General features: G+C 42.3%; 1 protein-coding gene across 1 annotated transcript in view; it reads right to left on the reverse strand.

Moving 5' to 3' along the window:
* The window catches only part of VPS35L (VPS35 endosomal protein sorting factor like), a 124642-nt gene that overhangs the window by 76115 nt on the left and 25464 nt on the right, over positions 1-23063 (reverse strand). Inside the window, exons 7-12 of the mRNA XM_068967220.1 lie at positions 22199-22258; positions 16769-16865; positions 16013-16060; positions 14725-14818; positions 10592-10669; positions 10000-10122 (exon numbers count right to left, since the gene is read on the reverse strand). Coding sequence (XP_068823321.1) covers positions 10000-10122; positions 10592-10669; positions 14725-14818; positions 16013-16060; positions 16769-16865; positions 22199-22258 — 500 coding nt within the window. The remainder of the gene's footprint in view (positions 1-9999; positions 10123-10591; positions 10670-14724; positions 14819-16012; positions 16061-16768; positions 16866-22198; positions 22259-23063) is intronic.

Raw genomic sequence — 23063 nt, forward strand, 5'->3', positions numbered from 1 at the left:
GTTGAAGCCCTAACCCACAATGTGACTGTGTTTGGAGATAGGGTTTTTAAAGGAGTTAATTAATACCAGGTGAGGTCATAAGGGCACAGCCCTAATCCAATAGGACTGCTGTCCTCATAAGAAGAGGAAGAGAGGCTAGGGACACATGTGCACAGATGAGAGGACCAGGCAAGGACACAGTGAGAAGACTGGTCTGCAGGCTAAGGAGAAAAGTCTCACCACAGACCGAGAAAAGTCTCACCACAGACCAACCCCGCTGGGACCTTGATCTCAGACTTTCCAGCCTCCAAAACTGTGAGAAGATACATTTCTGTTGTTTAAAGCCACTCAGTCTATCATGGAAGCCTGCTAATATCAATCGCCACTAACTCCCAAGTTAACAGTGTTAGAAGGTAGAGCCTTTGGAGGTGAGTAGGTCTTAAGGGTGGAGCCCTCATAAATGGAATCAGTGCCCTTTAAAAGCAGCCCTAGAAAGCTCTCTTGTCCCTTCTGCCACGTGAGCACACAGCCAGAAGATACAATCTATGAACCAGGAAGTAGGCCCTCACCAGATACTGTATCTGCCAGCATCTTGATCTTGGACTTCCCAGCCTCCAGAACCATTAGAAATAAACTTCTGTTATTTATAACACACCCACTATGTGGTGTTTTGTTCCAGCTGCCTGAATATACTAAGCAAACTAACACAGGCCCAAGTCAATCACGGTGGTCTCATTCCCCTTGCAAGTGGTGGGTTTAGACAGGGCACATGACCGATTTTTCTTGCTATTGAGATGGGGGCTTAGAGGAAAGTCTTCCTGTTCTTAAATAGGAATTGGAGGAACTGAAGACTCCCGATCTTCCTGCCTCTGGATTCTGCCATGTCTGGGTGTGATGCCTGGAATGGCTACAGCCACTGTGCTGCTATCTGGTGATGGCAGAGCAGAGAGAACAGAACCCACCTGGCCCAGGGCCTTCATTTGCTATTCAAGAGAACACACTGAGTTATCTCTGTAGGGCCAGTTAAGTGTTCCTTGCAGCCAGAGCATCCCAACTGATGATAAAATTGACAATGTCACAAAAGACCTCCCTAACCCATTCGTAGGGGATTCAATATTTGAAAAGTCATTCATGAAGAACAGTATCAAAGTGGTTCCTGGGAAAGCTGAATAAGAGATACTCTTAAAACGATCACACTGATACTGCTCAACACACACAAATAATCACTCATTCAACACTTGCCTGTGAAGCAACAGCAATGTTATTGCTGTTGTTCAGTCACTAAGTTGTGTCTGACTCTTTACAACCCCATGGACTGCAGCACACCAGGCTTCCCTGTCCGTCATCATCTCCCAGAATTGGCTCAAACTCATGTTCATCACATCAGTGATGCTATCCAACCATCTCATCCTCTGTTGCCCACTTCTCCTCCTGCCCTCAATCTTTTCCAGCATCAAGGTCTTTTCCAGTAAGCCACTATTCTAGGCACTAGGAATAGGGCGGTGAGGAAATCAAGACAGAAATCCATGCCCTTGGGCGGCTTATTCTCTATCTCATACACACACACAAATGAATGAGAAAACCTTGGTCCAGCACTTCTGAAAAGACAAAATGGGACAACTGCTAACATAGAGACAAAATGTTCTGGCCATTAAGACAAATGCCTTAAAAGCTCTCTTTTCACAGAAGATGAATACACTAAAAATGCATCCAAGAATATAACTCAAAAAACAAAAAAGGCTCCAATGTCATTACCCTAAGTGTCCACAGAGCCAAATGGCTATAGACCCCAGGAAGATCTATTAGCAGTTATTAATTTTTTTTTCAGAGCGTGACAGGATTGACTACTTTCGGCAAGAACAAGAGGAACAACAGTTCAAACCAGTCTGAGATCGAAACAAGCCTGTTGTTGGCTGAGATAAAACACTGAAAAACTTGCAGCTCAGAATATACATTTACAGACACATCAGAACTTGAAGTTTCATTAGGCCCCTACACTTATTTGGCTATATATTTGCTTTTTATAAAAATTATAAAAATAAGAAGTGCCTTTGGACAGAAGTTCAAACAATACCGTCATGTATCAAGTAAAACATGCATGCCCTCATTCCCAACTCCCTCTTCCTAGGGACCATCAGTGTCGACATTTGGTGTCTAATCTTTCAAGGCCTTTGTCTATGTTCTATGAATATATAGCTTTTGTTGCAGAAGACTTTTGTTTTACAAAAATGGACACTTGCTATATGGACTATCAATATGGAGAGACAATTTGCCTTTTTTGCTCAAGAATCTGGCACGGGGCTCCCTCCTCCCATGTTAGTACTCATAAATCCATCTCTCTAGTGCCTGAGGAATCCACACCATGTTTATAACATTATTTTTCAAACTGCTCCAAATTGATGACATTTTTGAAAAGTTTTATTTGTAATCAACTATAGACTCATAAGAAACTGCAAAAATAGTACAGGTGCTGGTTACCCATCACTAAGCTTCCCCCAATGGTGACATCTTACATAACTACAGTGTACTGTCAAAGTTGAGAAAGTGACATTGGTATAATGTTAATATAATTAACTAGACCGTTTCACCAGACTCTTCATGTACCTTTTTTTGTAGAGGAAAGGATATTTCATTAACATATTTTGTGATATTTCATTAACATATTTTGCTTTGCATAGCCACCATTATATCTAAGGATGTCTCCAGATTAGGGTTATTCACCCACTCCAAAAGTATAGGAAGAGAAAAAAGAAGTTGGGTCAATAACACATTTCTGTTTTCTAAAAACGGAGGGACTTGTGGTTAGAACTCTGTGCTTCTATCTGCAGGGGCTATGGGTTTGTTCCCTGATCTGAGAACTAGGATCCCACATGCCACAACTCAGCAAAAAGCAAATAATAATAAATAATTAAAATAATCTTGAAAAAATAACATATTTCTGATTTCTAAGCTAAGATTAACTCATATGAAGCCCAGACTGCTCTAGAGATGTATAATTCTACTTTTAATAAGTAAATATGCTTACAATCAGTCTTTATAATTATTGCTCTGTTAAAAAGTAAACTAAATAATACATATATCATATTTTCATTGTTTTTCTAGATGAAATAAACATGTAAACTGTAGGCAAAATTATAAACTAATCTTAAAAGATAAAACCTCTTTCCTCTAAACCAGAGTTACTGTGATTAATTCTCAAAGGAATAAAATATGTCAATGTGAATAAAAAGAACTTTTATACCAAAGGCATTAAAAGGAGAATTTTTTATTCTTCTTTCTATTATTTACCTTTTATGCGGTTTCTTCCCTAATTCAAAAGAATGAAAATAACACACATGTATGCTTGAGAGGGATTTATCAATCACCAACACTGGTCTTAGATTTGCATTGCCAGTCGAATTGTATTTTAGAATGTTAAAAGAGCAGTTTTAATAGCCAACAAAACAGTCCAAAATGGAGTACTTGGGTGCAGTCTCAAAAATGACAGAATGAGCTCTGTTCATTTTCAAGGCAAACCATTCAATATTACAGTAATCCAAGTCTATGCCCCAACCAGTAATGCTGAAGAAGCTGGAGTTGAACGGTTCTACGAAGACCTACAAGACATTCTAGAACTAACACCAAAAAAAGATGTCCTTTTCATCATAGGGGACTGGAATGCAAAAGTAGGAAGTCAAGAGATACCTGTAGTAACTGGCAAATTTGGCCTTGGAGTATAAAACGAAGCAGGGCTAAGGCTAATAGAGTTTTGCCAAGAGTACGCACTGGTCATAGCAAGCACCCTCTTCCAACAACACAAGAGAAGACTCTACACATGGACATCACCAGAGTGTCAATACTGAAATAAGATAGATTATATTCTTTGCAGCCAAAGATGGAGAAGCTCTATACAGTCAGCAAAAACAAGATCGGGAGCTGACTTGTGGCTCAGATCATGAACTTCTTATTGCCAAATTCAGACTTAAATTGAAAAGAGTAAGAAAAACTACTTGATCATTCAGGTATGACCTAAATCAAATCCCTTATGATTATACAGTGAAAGTGAAAGTGAAGTCGCTCAGTCATGTCTGACTCTCTGCAATTCCATGGACTGTAGTCTACCAGGCTTCTCTGTCCATGGGATTTTCCAGGCAAGAGTACTGGAGTGGGTTGCCATTTCCTTCTCCAGGGGATCTTCCTGACCAGGGATCGAACCCAGGTCTCATGCATTGCAGGTTTATACATGCTTTATACAGTGAAAGTGACAAATAGATTCAAAGGATTAGATCTGATAGACAGAATGCCTGAAGAACTATGGATGGAGGTTCATGACATTGTACAGGAGGCAGTAATCAAGACCATCCCCAAGGAAAAGAAATGCAAAAAGGCAAAATGGTTGACTGAGCAGGCCTTACAAATAGCTGAGAAAAGAATAGAAGTGAAAAGCAATGGAGAAAAGGAAAGATATTACCCATCTGAATGAAGAATTCCAAAGAATAGCAAAGAGAGATAAGAAAGATTTCCTCAATGATCACTGCAAAGAAATAGAGGGAAACAATAGAATGGGAAAGACTAGAGATCTCTTCAAGAAAATTAGAGATACCAAGGGAACATTTCATGCAAAGATGGGTACAATAAAGGACAGAAATGGTATGGATCTAATAGAAGCAGAAGATATTAAGAAGAGGTGGCAAGAATACACAAAAGAACTATACAAAAAAAGATCTTCATGACCCAGATAATCACGATGATGTGATTACTCACCTAGAGCCAGACACCCTGGAGTGTGAAGTCAAGTGGGCCTTAGGAAGCATCAATACAAACAAAGTTAGTGGAGGTGATGGAATTCCAGTTGAGCCATTTCAAATCCTAAATGATGATACTGTAAAAGTGCTGCACTCAATATGCCAGCAAATCTGGAAAACTCAGCAGTGGGCACAGGACTGGAAAAAGTCAGTTTTTATTCCAATCCCAAAGAAGTGCAAGGCCAAAGAATGTTCAAACTACCACACAATTGCACTCATCTCACATTCTAGCAAAGTAATGCTCAAAATTCTCCAAGCCAGGCTTCAACAGCACGTGAACCGTGAACTTCCAGATGTTCCAGATAGATTTAGAAAACCCAGAGGAACCAGAGATCAAATTGCCAACATCCGGTGGATCACAGAAAAAGCAAGAGAGTTCCAGGAAAACATCTACTTCTGCTTTACTGACTACACCAAAGCCTTTGACTGTGTAGATCACAACAAACTGCAGAAAATTCTGAAAGAGATGGGAATACCAGACCACCTTACCTGCCTCCTGAGAAATCTGTATGCAGATCAAGAAGAAACAATAAGAACCAGACAGGGAACAACAGACTGGTTCCAAATCAGGAAAGGAGTATGTCAAGGCTGTATACTGTTACCCTGTTTATTTAACTTATATGCAGAGTACATCATGCAAAATGCTGGCTGGATGAAGCACAAGCTGGAATTAAGATTGCTGGGAGAAATAACAATAACTTCAGATAAGCAGATGACACCACCTTTATGGCAGAAAGTGAAGAGGGACTAAACAGCCTCTTGATGAAAGTGAAAGAGGAGAGTGAAAAAGTTGGCTTCAAGCTCAACATTCAGAAAACGAAGATCCTGGCATCTGGTCCCATCACTTCATGGCAAACAGATGGAGAAACAATGGAAACAGTGACAGACTTTATTTTCTTGGGCTCCAAAATCACTGCAGATGGTGACTGCAGCCATGAAATTAAAAGACACTTGCTCCTTGGAAGAAAAGCTATGACCAACCTAGACAGTATATTAAAAAGCAGAGACATTACTTTGCCAACAAAGGTCCATTTAGTCCAAATACGGTTTTTCCAGTAGTCATGTATGGATGTCAGAGTTGGACTATAAAGAAAGCTGAGAGCTGAAGAACTGATGTTTGAACTGTGGTGGTGAAGAAGATTCTTGAGAGTCCCTTGGACTGCAAGGAGATCAAACCAGTCAATCCTACCGAAATCAGTCCTGAATAGTCATTGGAAGGACTGATGCTGACGTTGAAACTGCAATACTTTGGCCACCTGATGTGAAGAACTGACTCACTGGAAAAGACCCTGATGCTGGGAAAGATCAAAGGCAGGTTATGAGAAGGGGCCGACAGAGGATGAGATGGTTAAATGGCATTACTGACTCGATGGACATGAGTTTGAGCAAGCTCTGGGAGTTGGTGAAGGACAGGGAAGCCTGGCATGCTGCAGTCCATGGGGTCACAAAGAGTCAGACACAACTGAGCGACTGAACTGAACTGCACTTATATTAATAGTAAAAGCACTGGAACAGCAGTCCCATGGTTCAATTTGTTTAAGTCTCACTTTAATAGTATAGCAGTTACTAGAATGAAAGTCTAAAGCAAAGTTGTCAAGCAAACAAATCTGCTGGTTTCAGAGTCACTCTGAAAATGGCTACACGGCTTCTTTCTAACTGTGTGACTGTAACAAGTTTCTAAGCCTCAGGTGCCTCATCTATAAATGGCAATAACAGCAGCACCTAGCTTGGGGAAGCTTTGAAAGTGAATTAACACAGCCAAATAAAGTAACTGGGCTTCCACAATGGCTCAACAGTAAAGAATCCATCTGCAATGCAAGAGATGCAGGGGACTCAGGTTCAATCCCTGGGTTAGGAGGTTCACCTAGAGGAGGAAATGGCAACCCACTCCAGTATTCTTGCCTGAAAAATCCCATTGGATGGAGGGCTACAGTCCATGGGGTTGCAAAGAGTCAGACAAGACTGAACAACTGAGCCACGGACACAAGTGAAGTAACCAACACAGGCAGACCTCAGAGATATTGCAGGTTCTGGTCCAGACCACTGCAACGAAGTAAATATCTCAATAAAGCAAGTCACTCAAGTTTTTTGGTTTCTCGGTACATATGAAAATTATGCTTTATACTATTCTGTACACTATGAAATGTGCAACGACATTATGTCTAAAAATAAGTATATATATATATGTATACACACCATAATTAAAAAACTTTATTGCTAAAAAATGATAACCATCATCTGAACCTTCAGTGAGGCATAATTTTTTTTTTTGCAATAGTAACATCAAAGATCACTGATCATTGATCACCATAACAAATAAAACAAAAAAGTCTGAAATGTGAGAATTACCAGACTGACACAGAGACATGAAGTGAGCAAATGCTATTGGAAAACTGGCACCAACAGACTTGCTTAACGCAGAGCTGGAAAAAATGAACTATCTGCCCAGTGCAACACAGCACAGTGCTACAAAAGTAGGGCTGCCCATGGGGCGCAGCGCAGAGGGAGCCTCAGACAGAGGCAGCTGTGTTAAGGGCTCCGAGCTCAGCAGCATCTCTGACCCAACTCCATGCTCCATTTCTTCACAGCCAACCAACACTGCCTTTTACTCTCTTCCTGAAAGGTCACAAAACTCTAACAAAGGGCATTTGTTATAATGTTAAGTGAGGGGAAAGCATCATAAAGGCATACGGGAAAAATTTCTCATGTGCAAAACACAACTGTAATAACAGAGCAAGAGTGGAAGTGGAGAGAGAAGTATTAAAAAGCAAACGCACCAGAATGTTAACAATGGCCAGTTACTCAGGGCCAAATTTTAGGTGGCTCTTTTTCTCCTTTTAACCTATCTTTTCCAAAGTCTTTCCAATGAATATGTACTTATTAAAGAATGTTTTCTGATTATGAAAATCCTCTCCTATCCATTCTGCCTCTTGTTTTTTCCATGGCTGCCAACTGGTACTCTTCTAATCCATCTGGTATGCTTCTGCCAGTCTGATCTTCAAGCACCACTTTTTTCAAATCATCTCCCTGATCAAAAATCTTCAAGAGCTGCCTGGTCTCCGCAACACAATGATCAACAACCTCTGCAGCCTGGGCCACTCCCAGGCGGCCTAGTTCCTCACTCTTCTCCGGTAATGCATGTCTCCTTACTATGCCTCTTACCTGTCAGTCTATACAGGTCTCTTCCCTCAACCCCTCCTTACTGCCCCCTGACTCATCTCCTGCCCTTCAAATCAGTCCAGGCCCCATCTCCTGTTAAGACCAAAGATAACGATGAGGACCACCCCCATCTGCCTGCTGCCTGTCACACCAATCTTGGTCATGTGCTGACGTGCACTATTACAGTCATCTCATGAGAGCCCTTTGAGGAAGGTTCCATTTATTAGCCCCATTTTACAGCTGATAAAACTGAGGCATCAAGAGGTCAAGCAGCCCAAGCCAACACAGTCACAATTTGAACTCAGTTCTACCTCACTACCTGCCCCAGCCTCTACCACCTTCCTCTTCTTTCCTTCAACAGTGACAACCTACATCACACAGCTGAGCACAGCATTACAGGATTCCATACCAGACCCAGACAACAAGCTGCTGAAAATGGTAAGCTTACCAAGGAATTTGTTTTCATTGCCCAAACCATGTTTTATGAAACAGTTGCTTTTCTCTGCAAAGTGTTCCTAAAATTGGGGGCATAAAAGTTTAACTTAATTTTAATTGTATAAATGGTGGGGTGGGGGGAATCTTATCTTTAAACAACAACAAACAGCCTTACTGAATGATCATTCCCTGATTTGGGGAGGGAGGGAACTGGGGATTTCAATATGAAATTTCGCATGTCAGGTATTTGCAGCTCGAGGCATTTCTCCTTTCTCTCATCTAAATGATTCTCCCTTCCCCCTCTCACTTACCTGTCCTGTGTGTTGCTAACTGCTGCAGACAAATGCCTACATTCTGGAGGTGTGGCCCCTTAAACACACACACCGCTCCAGCTCCCTAGGGGACACATCCCAGCCACCGTCAAAGAGCTTTTTAGCTATCACTCTGTCACACACCTTTTCAGCACCACCCTCCACAATGACATTAATTCTTCCACATTTTGAAAATGATTTTTTTTCTTATGAGACACTGCAAGTTCCTTGTTTAAATGCCCCAAGAATCAGTTTGTTATTATTCGGGTGACCTAATTTTTTAAATCACTTCTTCTGGTGCAATAATGATTTCCTAGAGTTTTACTCCCCAGGAAAGCACTATTCCCAGCTTCTGCCATCCTCTGAGATTACTGCCACTTAAAATAAAAGGAAGAATGCCTTATGACACGTACTTTGTTTTTAATCCGATTTCACTGTTCTTTGAGGAGAAAAAGAATAAGTGTTCTTATTTTCAAATGCATCAGTTTTGCTCATAGGTTTCAGTCATTAAGCTCAATCAGTCAAGTTCATGGTTTTTCTTCCTGGGAGCCTGGGCAAGCATATGGTGGCTGAGACTACCCTTATGATCAGAGAGAATGGCCACAAGTTTTCAAAAGAATCTTCTATTAAACTGATTTGATTTAAAATCAATTTACTCGATAAAAAATTCACCTATTTTTTAGGTGAATACAAGATGGCCCTATTTTTCTCCTCATACTTTAGGATTTGCAAAAATTAAAATATAAGCAAGGCATTATACTTGCTGAAAAGTTAAAAAAAACTGATTGGGCAAGAAAAATAAGTTAAAACAATCCAAACTCTGCCCTCCAGTGACACTTTGTCTTAACTCTTTCCCAGTTCTCTTGTGCAGGTATAAAAACCACATTTGCAATCCCAATGACACAACAAACACGCAAGCACCATGTGTGGGGCCCTCCTCCACTAAGCACTGTACATGGACCGTCTTGTTTGATCCACGCAATAGACCAGAAAACAGGAATTACTACTGCTCCCCTTTCACCGATAAAGAAAAAAGGCCGCATGGTTAGGGACAAGTGACTTGAGCTCTGCTTTAGTAACAACAGCTGCCAAGTAACAGAGCTGAGATTCAGATTCAGGCGCCCTGAGCCCAGGGCTCACATGTGAAGAGCAGGCCAAACCACCACTTAGGATACACACAATGCAGGACAAGGGCTGAGCACAGAATCAGACACAACAGTGAATCACTGTGAAAGGGCCCTGATGATGACGTTACTGGGCACTCAGGTGTTAGGGTCCTTCTGACACAGAAGAGGGGAGTGAACTTCACATTGAAGCCACTGGGCAGTTACCTCGGGGGCGTGGTAGGAAACACACTGGAAGACCCAGTCCATGGCAGGCGAGTACAAGGGAAGGTAGGACGGAAGCTCCACGCCCTGGAGCACCAGCTGGTTCTGGACCGTATCCCCGTGAATCTACAGGAGACCAAAGAAACACTCAGAAAAGGAGGGGAAGTCACAGAACAAACAAAGAACATGTGAGCGTATCTGCAAGCATCTGAATGGCCCCGAGAGAAACTGCCTGGCTTCTCAGGTTTTTTTAAACTAGAAAAACACACAGTTTCCCATGTCACCAGGCTGAGCTGTTCTGGGAATGTGTGCTGTGAGAAGCAGCAACCTGATAAAAACGGACCCAGCAGATGCTAAGAAGGAAGTCTGATCAACTGCAGGCGTTTCTTATTAACACATGCATATTAATCCCCTGTGCTTGTTCAGTACAAGCAACACATTTTAATTGTCTGTAACAGACGGGAGTGTAATTTTCTAGGGATTACACATCTAAAGAGCTCTAAGGCAATCTAGCCTTGGAAAACCAACTGGGTTTTATGAATCTGTGATCATGTAACTATCACATCAATTGGCTCTTCTGATAGTGTTCTCTTACCTGTTTGAATGTGAGGAGAAAGTCAAAAAAGTTCTTATTTAGGCTTTCTTTGAGATGTGGAGCCACTTCCATGCCCACCTGTAGCCAAACAAAATGAAATAAACTTGACAGTGGAAAACCAGGTTGCAAATAACATATACAGTGTGATGCATTTTTGTAAATTAAAAATACACATATAGGTAGATATAAGCACAGAGAGGTCCAGAAAGTTAACTTTCGTTCTTTTTATTTATTTTCTTATTCAACAAGCATATCTCGCTTTTATAAGAAAAACCACAGGAGCTATTTTTAATGAAAAAAAGGGCAACATTTGCAGTAATCATCTTCGCAATTTCCCAAAGGTAATGAAAGTATTTCTGAACAGATGACCAAGGGAACAAATCAATACGGCACTAAGGAGAAATGTACTCTCAAGACAGTGTATACATTCTTTTCCTCTCTAAAAAATGATAAACACACATGTGGCTGTACTTATTAAATGAAGCAACAAGATTCTGGTATGTAAGAGAGTCAGCTGGGACTTCACTGGGGCATTGTTAAAATATACGGATTCATTCTTTGCTGGGCAGTCAGGGAAGCAGACCTAAGTTTTGATGTATTTTAAGAAAATTTTTTATTACACAAGCATGACACCTAACAAAACTATAATCCATCGACTCCTTCATTCATTGTTTTAAAAAGATATATAATATTTTCAGAATATTTATTAGAAAAAAATTTGCTAATCACAGAGACGGTGGCCAGGGCTCTAGAGTCGGATGGAAGAGTAAAGATCACAAAAACGGCAGGGACTACATGGATTTAAAACAAAGCACCATAAGGTTCCTTAAACTGAGTTCCTCAAATGCACCTCGATTCCACACAGGTGCTTTAGCACAAAAACAACTTTGTAAGAGGAGTTGCTTTCTGGGACCCGGTTTCTTCCAGGGAGGACAGATTTCTACCACTCACCTCCCCCAAGAGCCACCCAGAGGTCATGAAGATTAACAATAATGGTGTTTTTTAGATGTCTGTAAGGAATTCCTTTGACGGAAATTATGCAAGATCCACTGGGGCAGTAAATTCCAGGGGCAGCTCTCTATAGCTGTTGGAGATGCTTCCAAGGACAAGTGCAGGGATTTTAAAAAATATGAACAACTGTCAGATCCATTTTTACTGTGTTCTGATTCTATTGTTTCCTTCCACTGATCATTTCGTAGAAAAAGCAATAATTACCTGTTAGGCGACAGCAAAGAAAGGCCCAGTGGACAAGCAGTGGAGATGAATTGAAGGGGTTGTGACTTAGAAGAGGAGTTAATCATACTTTCCTTTAATAAACAGCTCTGAGCACCCCCCACACCCTGCCTACTCACTGCCTTTGTGTTTTGTTTATCTCTTTCCATAAAACCAAATGAGCAGCTTGGAAATCTGCTCAGGTCGAAAAAATCTCTACCTAGAGTAGCAAGGGTAGTTACTCATGGTATCCATCTGTTGTTTCTGCCTCCCTGGCACTCATTCTTTCTGTTTCTGGAATCAGCAAAGTGGATTTGTCTTTGGGGACTCAAACTTACCTCTCAGATAAAGAGGTTTGCGGCAGCTGGACCCAGCCAACCCTGGGTTGCCAGGGTGGGCGTGTGACCCAGGCTCAGTCAGCAGGCATATCCCATCCCACGGGCACGGTGACTGGCTTATGTACGGACTAAGGACCCAAGGTGGTTCCATGAGATTCTGCCCAGAAACTGGCTAGAACCACTGGGGAAAAGATAATCTTGTCACTGAGGTTCCTAAGTTGAGAGGATGGAAGCCTTTCCACCATATGGACAGAAAAAGCTGCTGACTGAAGTCACCCAGAGGAGAGCAGAACTGAGCCATGAGGAAGGAGACAGCTCCCAACACGGCTCAGGGTCCCCGGGTCTGCCATGCCCGGACTACCCCAGGCTCTTCAGATGCGAGCACCAACAAATCCCCCACCTTTCTTTCAGAGTACTATGAACTGAGGTTTTGCCACTTGGAATTGAAAGAGTCCTTACTATTGTACACTGTCTCTTATTCTTTTTATATCAAAAGATTTTCAGTAACTACCTAACCAGAGGAAAGGGTGCTCTGCCTGAACTGGCACAACTGATTTCAGATACAGGACATCTCACCCAGCTTTCCCGGGGTGTGTCTGTAATCTCTCCTCATTGCCAGAGTTTTAGAGCTGCATCTGCCATGCAAAGGTACTCTAAACGTGAAAGTGAACAAAAGCGTTAGCAGCTCAGCCGTGTCCACCTCTTTTGCGACCCCATGGACCGTAGCCATGGCTCCTCTGTCCATGGGATTCTCCAGGCAAGAGTACCAGAGTGGGTGGCCATGCCCTTCTCCCAGGAATCTTCTCAACTCAGGCATCAAACCCAGTTTCTCCTGCATTGCAGGCTGATTCTTTACCATTTGAGCCTCCAGGGGAGGCACTTTATATGCAACAAATATCTTTCACTAGCTTGTGTACCTTTCTTCAAACTTTAAAACTGAGCAGGTTTGCAGGGAATGAATTTTCCCCTCACTTTCTGATTTCTATATAACTGTGTGTCATTAGACACACTAAGATTCTAGGTCTTTACTACTGATGTGAAGGTAAGTTCAAAGAATGCTACAAGAGGAAAGGCAACAGACCACAAACACACAAACAAGGCTATCTTCACATCCTCCCCACCCCACCCCACAGGATCCAGTCCAATTTTGTACACAATAGGCCCTCAGCAAACTTCGACAAGGGAGGAGCATTCAAACTTCATGATACTACAGAGTTGAAGCTGGAGGAAATATATCTGATATCCTTCTATGAAAAATCTATGCCAGTTTCAAGCAGATGGCAATGCATAAATACTTTGGCCTCAGTTACTACAAGGGAGCAGGTGCCCTTAATTGGAAAGCTTTTTCTTTTGTTTTTCTTTTCTCCTTTATTAGGGAATGGACCTATAAAAAGTATTCTTCCTAAGGATGTCTGCTTCTCACTCTGAGGGAAATGATTTTGATTTCTTTGAGACACTGCAGACCACAGGGCTGCTATCATATGCTAGATGTCAGGTAAAAGAAGCTGATCAAAGGCTGCAGTCCTCACCTTCTAATTTCATAGTACTGATGATCACTAGTAGCTCACCTGGTAAAGAACCCACCAGCAATGCAGGAAACCCTGGTTCAATTCCTGGGTCAGGAGGATCCCCTGGAAAAGGGATAGGCTACCCACTCCAGCATTCTTGGGCCTCCCTAGTGGCTCAGCTGGTAAAGAATTCACCTGCAATGCGGGAGACCTAGGTTGGATCCCTGGGTTGGGAAGATCCCCTGGAGAAGGGAATGGCTACCCACTCCAGTATTCTGGCCTGGAGAACTCCATGGACTGTATAGTCCATGGGGTCCCAAAGAGGAATAGGTCTCTAACAGTTGCTTTGTCTTCAAGAAGTCTGGGGTTCACCAAGACCCTACAGAATAGGGGAAATAACCCCTCTGAAGGTAAACGATGCTGAAGGAACCAGTAAGGGGGACTCCCATGAAAGGTGACAAGAGGCAATGGCCCCATGTGAGTTGAAGAAAAATGACTGTAAACTCTCCACAGGGTGCATTTTTCATAAATGGAAACTTACTAGTTTTAAGCAGGAGCTTCAAGGTGCTTTGAGGAGAGAAAGGCTGAGTGACCTACAATCTGAACCCAGCAGAGCAGCCCTCCAAGGCCAGGCAACACAGACCCTGATGCCTGCCTCACCAGGAGAGCCTCTCCCTGCCAGACAGCCCTCACCAACTAGCGCTCTGAGCCGCTCTTTAGTACAGAGACCGCAAATCTGATAAAAACAATCAAAAAGACAAAGGGAAAGCACATTTTGAGTCAATGAGAAGTAACTTCTCAGCTGAAAGGCCTCGGGAGCCTCCTTCCCAGCAAGAAGGGAGAAACAATTAGTTCTGAAACCCAGTTCATTTGTGAGATGATGACCCTAATTAGAGTTACGGGTAAGTGGGTCTACTTAGAAATTAATTTTAAACAGAAATCCTACAGCCCTGCTTTCTGCGGACAAGCTGTGCTCTAAAATTAGCAGCTAATGAAGTCCTTCGTCCAGTGACTCCCGAGGTGGCGGGGAGGGAGAAGCATGAACAGTGGACGAGGCAGGACGTGGTGGTCTCACCCTGCACAGGTAGGCCCTGGCGTACACCGACACCAGTGGGTCCCCGATGCCCCGGACCATGCATGTCAGCCGCGGCAGACACTCTGAAATCCCCCTGCGAGAGAGGAAAAGACAGCAGCATTTACACCCAAAAGTCTACATTTAGACTGCCTAAAGGTAGGGGGGCAAAATCAGGTTTCAGAAACAAACCAAGGTCAAAGCTGACGTTGTCTAAGGCCATGTACCAAGTCTTTCTCTCTTGCCATAATTCATTTTTTGAATGGTTTCTTTCATCTTTACCATCTTTTCAGTGCTGGAGTCTAATCTTCACTTTTTTCCTTTTTGAGGTCACTTTTACTAATTTAACAATTTTTGTCCCATCCCCAGTTATCATCCATCAACAGGTCACTAGGTCACACCTCGCCCTTCTTGATATTTCGGCTGTTATCTATATTCCTTTGGCATAGATTTACTGCCGTGCTCCACCCACTCTTAACGCCTGACCCCAGCATCCCCCTCAAAGTGAACTGTGACTTCCTTATTCCTCCAGCCACATGGGACTTCCCTCTGCCCCAAGCCTTATTCTCCCCCAACTGGTGAATGAAAACTCCCCCAGGCATCCCCAGATCTCAATCAAACACACTTGGTACACATGTTAAACCCAACTCAGAGCACAAGTCAGCCCGTGGCTCTGAGGAGTTATCTAGATGGTGTCCAACACCACTCAGAAAGCGGACCTGGTTTCTCCTGGCTCTGCAAAACTACTCTCAAAACAACATCCGAGGTGACCCAGAGTAGCAGGGGGCTCAGGGGCAAGGGCTTTTCGTTCTGACATCTCTGACCTCTTCATCATCTTGGACAGCAGCCACAAAGACACTGAACAAGGGCCCATGGGGGCCACTCCCAGTGTGGTGTGCAGCTCCACGAACGCTCACAGACCCCCTTCACGGGGCTTGTTCACCCAGGAGACCGGGGGTCAGAGATGCTAAGTAACTTTCTCTGGACCACACAGCCAGTAACAGCAGAGCTAGGATGTCAAATCCAGTTGATCTTCCATGAGCTAGTCAACCAACCTCTCCCAGCTTGAGTTTTCTTCTCGGTAAAACAGAGTTTAAAAAGTGATCTCTATTTCATTAAGTTTTCATTTGGGTTAAATGAGAAAATGGATGGAAGGTGCTTAACACCAGATCTGCTACACAGTAAGCAGTCAAAGATTGATAGCTACTACTGCAGCACCATTCGCAAAGGCGTGTGCAAGACAGAAATTTTTTGGAAATGTATGGCTCTGGACATTTAAGAAGAGCCTTACGTTTTGGAGAGGAACTTGTTACACTTCAGGATGGAAGCTTCCACATAGCTACAAAAACATTCCGTTAAGGAAGACATTTTCCAGACTGCCTGTTCCCTACGGGGAATAGCCTAACTGTTCACGGAGAACGAGGTGTATCTTCAGGAGAGGGGCCACGACAGCTCTTGACAATCCAAAGAATTAAGTCAGTGAGTGGCTTGTGGTTTCTACATTTGGTTTTCAAGGTTTTATTCTTATTTAAATTAAAATTTGGAAAACATTATACACTGATTTATGATTACGTGCTGAAATTTAAACTGGGTTTTGAGCACTTCCAACTGAGGCTTTATGAGGAAAGGATGAAACTTAGAGAAGTAATATTCCTTTTGTGTATAAGTCAGACTGTCTGTTCTTCAACACTGGTGTTTGTGCAGAGAAGTTGGACCCTGCTCCTTTCAAGGTCTTGAGACCAGAGAAAACATAAACTAAAAAACCTCGAAGCATTTTAATTGAGAAAATTAATGTGGGAATGTTCTTCAGGGAAACAAAAGCCTGGTACACAGCACCATAGTCAAAGTCCCTCTCTCCAGAGAACTGGAGAAAGCCAGAGTCCAAGGGCTTCTTGGACAGTGTGGCTGGCGCTGTGCTTCCAGGCGAGCGACCCTAACAGGACCCCATTTTCAACAGGAATCTCAGGGCAGCCTATCACATAACCTCTATTAACAGTGTAACTCTTGCAGCCTATCTTTAAAATCATCAGACAGAAAAAAAGGATACAATCTTGGAATGAGTTCCCTGATGGAAGCAATCTTGAAAAACCAATTTAAGCATGTTTCTTTGGCTGTGTCATTTACATTCTCTGGAGAGAAGTGATCTGTAAAACAAAAATAATACCCATCAGCCTTCCTAATTCTTGGGATCTGTTACAGCTGCTCTGAGTCCTGGGACAGAAAACAGTTACAGTGCAGCAGAAGGGTGGGGCGCCCAGTCCTTCCATGGCTTTCCTTTCAAATATCATTATTACTAGGAAACAACCAGTGACGATGATAGCTGACACACAGAGGCTTTCTAAGGGGCAGGCGCCATTCAGAGCACTTTACAGACATCAGCCCACTCAGTCCCCACAAGAGCCCTCCAAGTCATGTACTCTTAAGGTCCTCTTTCACAGACACAGAGTGAGGCACTGCGAAGTTTAGGGACTTCCCCAGGGCACAGAGCAAGCAGACGTAAGAGCTAGAATTCAACTCAGGCAGTCTGGCTCCACAGCCTATATTCTTAGCCACTGCCTTTAATTTAATCCAGAGGCTCTTGGTGTTACAGTGATACTGCTGAGAATTCCAGATGCTCGAGGAACCTGCAACTGTAACATGAAATGTGATAGAAGTTTGTGCTTTAAACATCACGTGGACCTGACATGTATGGTAAATCAAGACCCTGAGGTGAGAAATCAGAGTTAGGCTGCCATACCACTTGAAGACTTGAGTCACCTTATGACAAAAATGCTACTTTCCCCTACTATCTGCTCTCTTCTTCTTTAATAATAGGACTCTCATTTTCTGCTGGGCATATGGCCATCCTTGCAGCTCAGTGTGGCCATGTGACCAAGTTCAGGTCCCAGGATATATACAGGAGTGCAAGGAATTAGCTCCAAGGGAAGGGGCTTGATCTTCATTTCTTCTTCCTTCCTGCTGGCAAGAATGCAGATACAAAGGCCGGAACCTCCATAACCATCTTGAACCACAAGAGCAAGAGAGAAGTCAAGATGGCTGGCACCACAGGCTGGCTGCCAGCTGTGATTCTCTTTACTGTGATTTTGAGTTTTCTGGAACTGATGACCAAGCCCAATCAAGGACATACATCTTCGTAAGAAATGGAAAAGAGTACAGAAAAATGAAAACAAACAGACAAAAAACTATTCAACACCAAGAAGGCTACTGTTGAACTCTCACATTTAAATGATTTCTGCACAAACCGGAACCCGATCCAACCCCTTGGCGTGCTTTACACTTCTAGGATTCAACCAAGACAGGAGAAACTGATTACTATAGAACCTAAGAAAAGAATGTTAGCCTGTCGCCCTCATCATGTTGCTCAGTGAGTCATTTTTCTTCCCTGGTTCTACTTTCTGCTACTTGGTGGTACACCATTAAATTGATCAAAATATCTATGGAATCAGCAAAAAATAAAATTCTAGGTACTTCACTAGCAGAGAACAGTCAGTAATCACAACTGCAGATATTTCAGAACTGCAATCTCAAGTATTTATCTATTTTTGGATGTTCTGGCATGCTTCATTCATTGGAGAATTTTTTCACTTGCCATTTTCTAAGAGAAGGGAAATTACCATTTTTCCTCTCCTGGCCTGAATCCATGTACTTAAAAGTAACTTTTTTTCAAGTTCCAAGAGATCTAGATAGGAAAAGATAAGGGCTATTCTTAAATTCATTTGTCAATCTTGCCTTTTGGAAAACAGAGGAGGGGTGAGGTTAATTTCCCTTAATGTGACTAAATCATGTGACTTGAGACCCAAAAGCAAAAATAAGTCTCTGAGGTCATCTACTAAAAACTTTTGCTTTCCAGTTAAGGGAACGGAGGTGCAGCAAAGGGTGAGATGACACGGAATCGGGCTGCCAGGGAGGGTGGGACATCACACCAAGGCAAGATGTCCTGCGTGTACACACCAACAGCCAGCTATGCAATAATCCACATATGCAATACCAAGGCTTTAGATTTTCCTTCCAGTTCAAGAGATCATCTAGGAAAAGGATTATGTTATGCAGGACTTTAAAGTCTTACAGAAAAAAGTAAATAAAATGGGAAGAAAAAAATGTTATAGCAAGCTCAATAGTACATTTCATTACTTCATCTGCTCACGACAGACGTCTCAGGAACCAACTAGAAGTGGTATTCTAGGCCAGGGAGATAAGAGAGCACAGCACACAAGAGAGACCCTGACCTCATGAAGCTTACATTCCAGTGGGTCTGGTCAAAGAACAAGAAAGTGACCCGAAGAGATGCGAGAGGAAGGGGAGAAGTGGCCAGGTCATGAGGGGCTGCAGCCTTGGCGAGAAGTCTGGGAGTTCTAAGTGTGACGGAAGCTCCCTGAAGAGCTCTGGGCAAAGGAATGACATGACATCAATTACACTTCAGCACCTGGGCTGCTACATGGAGAATGGATTTAGAATCTGGAAATTAATTAAGAAGAGGCTTCAATGTAAAGAAGAGCTGAGACATTTTCTTCCAGTTCCCACTTATTTTTCCTTTATGGGCTCCTTTTTTCAACCCTGAACTTCTGTGGATATTTTAAGAGAAGGGAGTAGACCAGTGAGTCTGGTTCTCTTCCATTTATCAAGTCTCGACCCTGGAAGTGAGACGTCTTTTTATGTAACAGGGTTCATAGGGGTGCCACGTCATCTTAATATGATGACCTGAAAGGCCAGGTCAGCTAAGGACACCGCTTATCCAGAGGTGGCTGTATCAGCCACAGGGAAAACCAAAGACAGGAATGCCCACGGCTAATGAGGAGAACCACAACACAAGAAACCCAAGTTACTCATCCCAAGATGGAAATGAAATTGTTTTACCACTTAGAGTACAAGCTCTCTTCACTCATATGCTGGATGAAGAAATGTTGGGGGAAAATTACCATATCTAGCAGCATGTACTTTCTGTGAATCCAAAGGACATCAGTATCTTTCCAAACCGGTAAGAGCTATGCTTCAGTTAAAGCTCCTGAAGGTAAAGGGCTCAAATACTAAGATCACGGTCTGAACTTGATTCAAATGGAAAGAATCAGTACACATGCCACCAGACTTCTCTCTACACATAATTTCTTTAGGCAGAATTCTGCATAGTAGATTTCAAAGGTTTTCTTTATAATTATTGTTAAGAGTCATCCCCAAGATTAAAGACATTTTTGAGAAAAGTTTGCCCCTCTCCTTTTCAGGTTCTAGGAAACAGAACATACATGCAGATAAAGATTTTAACTGAAAGGGAAGAAATGAAATTATTTTCAAGAAAACAAAAGCCCAATTCAAGGTTAAAAAAAAACAAGTATTTGGGGAGGCAAGAATTTAGTAATAAACATGCTAATTAATTAGCACATTTAGATAAGAACTAAAAGTGAATATGAAAATAGCCTTTTTTTTTTGAACTTTCATAGTTCTAGAGTTCAAGTAGGGAGAAAGCTATTAGTAATTTTTCCTTGCGTGCATTCATACTAAGTTGCTTTAGTTGTGTTGGACTCTTTGGGACCCTATGGACCCACCAGGCCCTCTGTCCATGAGATTTTCCAGGCAAGAATACTGGAGTGGGTTGCCATGCCCTCCTCCAGAGGATCTTCCCAACCCAGGGATCGAACCTGCATCTTATATCCCCTGTATTGGCAGGCAGGTTTTTTACCACTAGAGCCACCTGGGAAGCCCAGTTTTTCCTTAACTAGCCCTAAAATGTTGTTGGTATAGTTAGTGAAAACTGACAGGAAGGAAAATTATTGCAGTAGGTATGAACATAAATGCCCCTAGGGGCCAGGCAAGTAATATAAACATTTCTAATCAGGTATACAACAACAGGAAGAAGTAGAAACTATACCAAATAGCATTTTAAAAAATATTCTTGTAGCCAAAGAAAACACCTAATTGGGTTTAATTCTGCCTGCAGGCTGAGAGTTTACTGCTGCTGATATAGCACATGGAAGAAACACTGGCAAGTGTAAAATAAATGCACCAAATTTGCCAAATCCTTAAGCTGACAGAGAAGGCCTTTCCATCAGGCTGGCCCCTGCCTCCCAGTCCTGAGAAGCCTAGAATGTGTGAGGAGCTGTTAAAAACCATTGCAGGTGGGAATGTGGTGGAGGGGAGGGTGGAGTGCAGTGCTATCCAATGAAAATACCACATGAGCCCCATTCAAAGAGCTAAAACAAAAACGTGTAATTTTAAAATATACTTCATTTAATCTAATTCATCTAAATATCATTTCAATATGTAAACATGTAAACTTAAAAATCAGGGAGCTACTTCATGGTCGCTTATTTGCATTAAGCCTCTGAAATCCAACATTTTTTTTTTTTAATACTCACAGCATATCTCAGTTTGGACTGGTCAATCTCTAGTGCACAAGAGCCTCATGGGACCAACTGTGCAGCATAATGGATGCTGCAGGTCCAGCACTCAGAGCCAGGCTCTCACTTGCTGGTGGCAGGACTGTGCCAAGTTCCTAGCTCTTTCCCACTGGGTGGGGCCCCCTTAAAATGAGACGAGGTGATTCCAAAGAGCTTTTCTAGCCCTAAAGGTCTGTAGAGTTCTGTCTTGCTTTCTGAGAAATGTGCATATTAACTAGTTTTAACAACGTGGATGATGGAAGGAAGGAAAAGAAGAAACCAGAAAGAGAGAAAAAAAAAAAGAGACAATGAACGAAACAGCAAAAGAGAGACACAGAGAGAGAAAGACAAAAAAGAAAAAGAAAACCAGAAAGACAAGACAAGACAGATTAACAGACAAAAAGAAAAGTCGAATTACAGGTCTGTCTGATGCCATCACTTCATCCTCCAGGGAAGCAGGAGCAGGAGGAGGTGGGATGAAAGTGAAGACAGTCTGTTGTTCTAACTTGAACAGATAAGCACGCTTCCTCTCGGCAGTGCTAGGAACTCAGAAGGAGGAGTAAGAGAGAATGGATGCTGTTGCTGAGAGTTCCGTGCTAGCCTCATCGTCATCTTTCATTTATGTGACAAAATGAATTTGTGATCTCATTGTCCCAGTATAACCTCCTGAGAGTTCAAAATTGAGCAGCAATAAATTTAATGCAAATATCACTGGGCATATACTGTAGATGCAAAGTATCTGTTATTTTTGATTTATTTGACATTGTTCTTTAATATAAAATTAGCTCTATAAAGCAATTTGCTTCTTAGGAAAGATATATAGGAAAAATATTAAAATGTCAAGCAGCAGAGAAATTTAAGTTGGTATAAAAGGTCAGTTGAATCTAATCATAGGACCTTTTCATTCTTGCAGATTCAAATTACTTGCTCAAATCCCTAGCTGGGCTGCTTTTCAAAGACTGAGATGATCAAAAAACTGTAACAGTGTTTCTTTAACTTTTAACACAAAAAAAATTTCAGGTCTCAATAAATCCTGACTTGATTGATATAAACCTTCTTACCCTGACTTGAGGGCAGAATGAAACCCGTTGGAACAGCTATGACATTACCTGGTAAGACACTGCGGTTATCCACACACATGGAAAAGATGCGCTCGTACACCAGCTTCCCTGGGGAGAAAAGGACATATGGTGTCAGCATCATGCCCTTCAGGTGCAAACACTAAATTAACATTTCTTAATTAGGGACAGAGATGGTGCCATCTCCAGGATGAGCTTCAACTTGTGAGACTATGCTGCCACCTAGTGGACCCAATGTTTAAGCCATGATTCTTTAAGATTTTAATTAAAACAGGGAACTTCACACTTTCTGTGAAGAGGCAGAAAAGTGATCCTTCACTTACACCAGGCAAAGTAAGTCAGACAGAGAAAGACAAATACTGTCTTTCACTTATATGAGAAATCTAAAAGCAAACAAACAAAAAATAACACAGAGGAATAGATACAAAGAACAAACAGGTGGTTGCCAGGGAGGAGGGGAAGGAGAGAAACAATGAGGGAGATAAATGACTCATGCGTATGAAATGTAGTTATGGGAAATATAGTCAATAACTACGTGTTATCTTTATATCATGATAAATACTAGTGACTTATTGTGGAGATGATTTTGAAATCACTGTGTTATATGACAGGAACTAACGCAGGTCAGTTTTACTTCAAAAAGAAACAAGCAGAGCCTGGGACCTACAGGCTCTATGGTGGGGTCAATGGCAACCTCCAAGAGGGCTTACGCCAAGGGGAACCTTCCAGGACTGCAGCGGCTAGTACCCGTTCCCAAGGTGAGCCACCTCCTCAAGGTCTCCACAAGAGACTCTCCAACACATCTGATAGGCTGAAAGTGAAAGTGTTAGCCACTTGGTTGTCCAACTCTTTGCAACCTCATGGACTGTAGCCCACCAGGCTCCTCTGTCCATGG

Source organism: Capricornis sumatraensis, chromosome 3 (assembly GCF_032405125.1).
Source record: "Capricornis sumatraensis isolate serow.1 chromosome 3, serow.2, whole genome shotgun sequence".
Lineage (NCBI taxonomy): Eukaryota > Metazoa > Chordata > Mammalia > Artiodactyla > Bovidae > Capricornis > Capricornis sumatraensis.